General features: G+C 40.3%; 1 protein-coding gene across 2 annotated transcripts in view; it reads right to left on the bottom strand.

The window, feature by feature from the left end:
• The window catches only part of LOC119594670 (tumor protein p63-regulated gene 1-like protein), a 31882-nt gene that overhangs the window by 6171 nt on the left and 20711 nt on the right, over positions 1–5000 (bottom strand). For both annotated transcript variants that reach the window (XM_037943736.1, XM_037943731.1), the window contains exons 2-4: positions 2878–2984; positions 982–1183; positions 168–344 (exon numbers count right to left, since the gene is read on the bottom strand). In XM_037943736.1, coding sequence (XP_037799664.1) covers positions 168–344; positions 982–1183; positions 2878–2984 — 486 coding nt within the window. The remainder of the gene's footprint in view (positions 1–167; positions 345–981; positions 1184–2877; positions 2985–5000) is intronic.

Raw genomic sequence — 5000 nt, 5'->3', positions numbered from 1 at the left:
ACAACAAAAATATAATAATTAATAATAATAATAATAATAATAATAATAATAATATCAATATTATCATTATTATTACAATTATAATTAAACTCATAATAAAAATAACATTAATAACAACAGTAATAATAATACACTCCTAAAATAATAGGAAAAATCCTTCAACTTACGGAACAAGTGAGTGATCTGGGTATGTCAGTTCACCAATTTGAATATTTTCTAAGGATGATAAGTAGATGCGATTGAACTCCAAATGACGAAGAGCAATGAAGTCATACTTGACAACTAAGAGAGAGAGGTCACACAGTATCACCACGCGTTCTTTCTCGATGTCCCAGTGATTAATTCTGAAAACGGCAGTGAAGAGAGAGATTAAATGCTGACTGCCAGTTCCATTGAATCTGATTATTTTAATTTATAATTTTTTTATGAACAACTTAAATGACTTTTTTTTTTTAAACCTGAAGTAAACTTACAACATAATTCTGTAAGTACACGTCCATTATGATGAAAATAACAATAATTACTAAATTAGGGTGAGGGGGGCAGGCTCTTGTAATTGTGTGCAAGGAATGGCAGTAGGGCTCATTGCACAGAAAACATGTAGTGCACTAATAGTGAGTGAGAGTGAGTGAGTGAGTGAGTGAGTGAGTGAGTGAGAGTGAGAGTGAGAGTGAGAGTGGGAGTGGGAGTGGGAGTGGGAGTGGGAGTGAGAGTGAATGTGAGAGTGAATGTGAGAGTGAGTATGAGTGGGAGTGTAAGTTTGAGTGTGTGTGCGCGTGCGCGTGTGTGTGCGCGTGCGTGTGCGCGTGCGTGTGCGTGTGCGTATGAGTGTGTGTCGTGTGCGTGTGCATGTGCGTGCGCGCATGTAGGCGGGTATGTGGGCATCATATGGGTGTGTATGTTTGCATGTACATGAGTGTGTACGTAGATGTGGGTATTGACATGCGTGTGGGTGAGCATAAACACGCGCTAGCGACTCACTCCGTCAGCAGCCACGCGCCCTTGATCCCCCCGTCCGTCTCGGGGTCGGTGAGCAGACGACACTCCTCCACGGCCTGTTCCAGTGCCCCGACCCGCACCGAGAAGAACTCCCTGATGCCCGGCTCCGTGCCCGTGTCAGCGTGCCACGAGGCCCGGCGGGGTCGACCTATGGGGGGTTGCTGGTAAAAGGATCGACTCAAACCTGGGGAGACATCGGTGGATATTGGTGGAGGTGGAAATGCTGCAGGTGGTGGTGGAGGGAGAGGAGGAGGAGGAATTAAAAGGAGAGGGAGAAAGTGAAAGAATACGAAGAGGAAGAAGAAAAAGAAGGGGAGGAAAAAAAGTGAAAGAATATAAAGAGGAAGAGGGAGGAAAAGACGAAGACGAAGACGAAGACGAAGAGGAAAAGGAAAAGGAAGAGGAGGAAGAGGAAAAGGAAGAGGAAGAGGAGGAGAGGAGGAGGAGGAGGGGGAAGAAGAACGAAGACGAAGAAGAAGAGGAGGGGGAAGAAGAACGAAGACGAAGAAGAAGAAGAAGAAGAAGAAGAAAACAAGAAAGAAAGAGAGGAGGAAAAACAACAAGAAGGAACAACAAGACGGAGAACAAAGAGATAGAAAATAAAATGAAAATCAATAAGAGAAGAGACTCATTAGTAATAGATTCGCTACATGCTATAAACTCATTGAAATAAATATAAGGAACTTCTTTCTAAGGCTCAACTCAATGCTTATCAACTATGGCGTCACAATGCCCGTGTTGAAATAACAATAATAATAATAACAATGACAATAACAAGGAAAATGATGGTGATGATGACAATCATACTCTCAAAATAGTAACAGTAATAATATCAACAACAAGAATAGTAATAAAAGCAATAGTAAGGATGATGATGATGATGATGATGATGATGAGATGATGATGATGATATGATGATGATGATGATGATGATGATGATGATGAGGACTGATGATGATTGATGATGGTGATGATGACTGATGATGATGATGATGATTGATGGTGATGATTGATGATGGTGATGATGATTGATGATGGTGATATACCATCAGCAAAGATAAAACATATCATACTTTATTTACCATGTCGGTCCTAATTAGTTAATTAGCTAATACTTAACTGGAAGAAACAGTTGGAACACCAAAACAAAATTATATTCGAAATAAACTATACACAGCTGTGGTTCCCAAACTTTTTATACTTACGATCTCTTTCTCAAACCTCACACATCCGTCATACATATATATATTTTTTTCTAACTACGTGAGAACACCGAAAACATTCCGCAATCTTAATTAACCTAATTGTAATGTAATATCCCTCGAAGACATGGGTTCATTTTATATTCTCATTATGGACACGGACGAAGGCCGGAGAAAAATGGCAGATATTTTTTCCCTCGAGGCATCGCCCCCCCCCATATCATCCCCGGACCCCCTTGAAAGGTCATGACCCTCCGGTTGGGAACCAATAACACAGAAAAAAAAAAAAAAAAAAATATATATATATATCAATATATAAACGGATGAGCAATAGTGGTAGTGGTGGTGGTGGTGATGGCGTTGATGATGATGATGATGATGATGATGATGATGATGATGATGATGATGATGATGATGATGATGATGATGATGATGATGATGATGATATGATGATGATGATAATGGTGATGATAATGATGGTGGTAATGATGGTAGCGGTGGTGATAGTGATGATGGTGATGGTGATGATGATGATGGTAATGGTGGTGGTGATGATGTGGATGATGGTGGTGGATTGATGATAATAATAATAATAATAATAATAATAATAATAATAATAATAATAATAATAATAATAATAACAATAATAATAATAATAACAATAATCAAAGCTAACCTTGGCTACAGTAGAAATTATTGGCTTGGTCGGGCGTTGGCGGCGTTACTACATCCGGGTCACTTATGGCTTGTCGTAACAGAGGTCTTGTTCTTTCCTCAGCATATCTGCAAGAGAAGGTCCTGCCTGTAAAGTCTTGTTTTATTTTAATCTCTAGAAGGAAAATGCAGCTTTTAATTGTAATATTTGGTACACTTTCATTCCCAAGATGAACATATACTCTTACAAAAATACTCATGCATATTCGCTCGGATGTGTGTATGCATACAAAGAAACATACTCATGTAGTGAAAGTCTAGTCACCTTTAATAATTTTCAGGGTTTTGATTTGTTTATCACGAGTTGCATTTGCTATCGTGTAATGATGATAATAATCATCTATCTGTGAAAACACTTCAGCAATAAAGCAAAACAAAATGTGGAATTCTCTATTCTGCAGTCCAAAAATATTTACAAGCGCTAGTTTAAAGTACTGGTGCTTCCTTTGTTCGAAGTTGGCTAAATATTATCGGCTGCTGTGTTATTGATCATGTTTGCTCTCTGTACCACGCCTTTACAGTGCCCTACATGTATATCGGCATGTCTGTCTGGACACATACATGCAGAGTGAATACACATACACATGCAGAGTGAATGTGTTTATGAATATTTATGATTTTGTGTGCCTGTACTGCACGTACTTTAGCGTGCGTGCTCCTGAAATTCAGACTCTGGTAGATAACTGCTGAATAATGATAACTTGAATTTGCGAGTCCGCCTTGCGTGCACATAAAGTAATTACGCGACACCTTGCATGCATATAAAGATAAGACTTGCTGGTTATTGCAAACAAGAGGTTACAACGTTGAAAAATCCTGTAACTTTTGCCTTCTGCCCGTGTGCATACCTAATCAGCAATCTATTGTTTCTGGTTTGAGGGAGACGGGGGGGGGGGGGCAAACACACACGCATGAATTAAAATCTCTATTTTTAACTTCTTCCTCCACCTCTTCCTCTGAAGTTCTTACTAAAACCGATTCTTTCAAATACACAAATGAAGAAACACACGCGGTCATAATATATCGGTGGTCTGAGAATTGCTACAATTCATGTAATTAGCATGTGATGAAGAAGGTAGATATGAATAAACAGGTAAGCCTAGAGTAGGCCACACATATGTTTGCGTGAAGATGTGTATGTGACGAATAGAATAACATGTAAGATTATATAAATATAAATTATTATATAATGTAAAATATAATAGATACACAGGATAACACCAACATACAAATTTCAGCAATATAATACAAATGTAGCTTGGTTACACCTATTTCTAACCTCTTTTCCCTACACCCTTCCTGGGTTCGTGTTCAAATACACACACCACCTAGATTTACTCTCCTTTCCTGCCCAGTGGAGCTTCAAAATCCCCCTGGGTGACATTATGGTAAATCCCAACACCATTAGTGACCAAAACAAAAAGAAAAAGAAAAAAAATATATATAGAGAAAGGGAAGAATAGGTCGTAGGGAGAGAAAAAATGATTGACAATTAAAAGAAAGAAAGAAAGAAAAAAAAAACAGCCACGGCAGCAACACTAGCGATAACAACATGAAAATCAAAATGAAAAGATCAAAAAGGGAATGAAATGATAATAAGAAAGAAAAAGGTTTTCTTAAGATCTCCCGAATCGAACAGCGATCACGCGCAGCCCCCCCCCCCCCCCGATCGCTCGCTCAACCCCCCTCGTCCTGCCTCCTCTTCCTCTTCTTTTTCTTTCTCTTTCTCTCTTTTTTCTTTTCTTCATCTACTTTCCCTCTTCCTTTTCCTTCACCTTCTCTTCCTTCTCCTTCTCCCCCACTCCCATCCCCACTTCCTCCCCCTCCTCCTTCTCCTACTCTTCTTCTTTCTCCTCCTCCTCCTCCTCCTCCTCCTCCCCCCACCCACACTCCCTCACCCCCACCTCAACCTTCTACTCCTCCCCCACCTCCACCCCCACCTCTATCCCCTACCCCCGCCCCCTCCTCCCCCCCCCCCCCCCCGTCCCTCCGCATCTCCAGTGCTCTCTCTTTAAGCCCCTTTCTGGCTGAACAAGAGAGTTCTGCTGGCGACTGAATGCGATTCGGAGGCTGTGTTGATTCATG

Source organism: Penaeus monodon, chromosome 3, assembly GCF_015228065.2.
Source record: "Penaeus monodon isolate SGIC_2016 chromosome 3, NSTDA_Pmon_1, whole genome shotgun sequence".
Lineage (NCBI taxonomy): Eukaryota > Metazoa > Arthropoda > Malacostraca > Decapoda > Penaeidae > Penaeus > Penaeus monodon.
The sequence above is the reverse complement of the archived record's forward strand: the minus strand, read 5'-3'. Positions and strand labels throughout refer to the sequence as shown.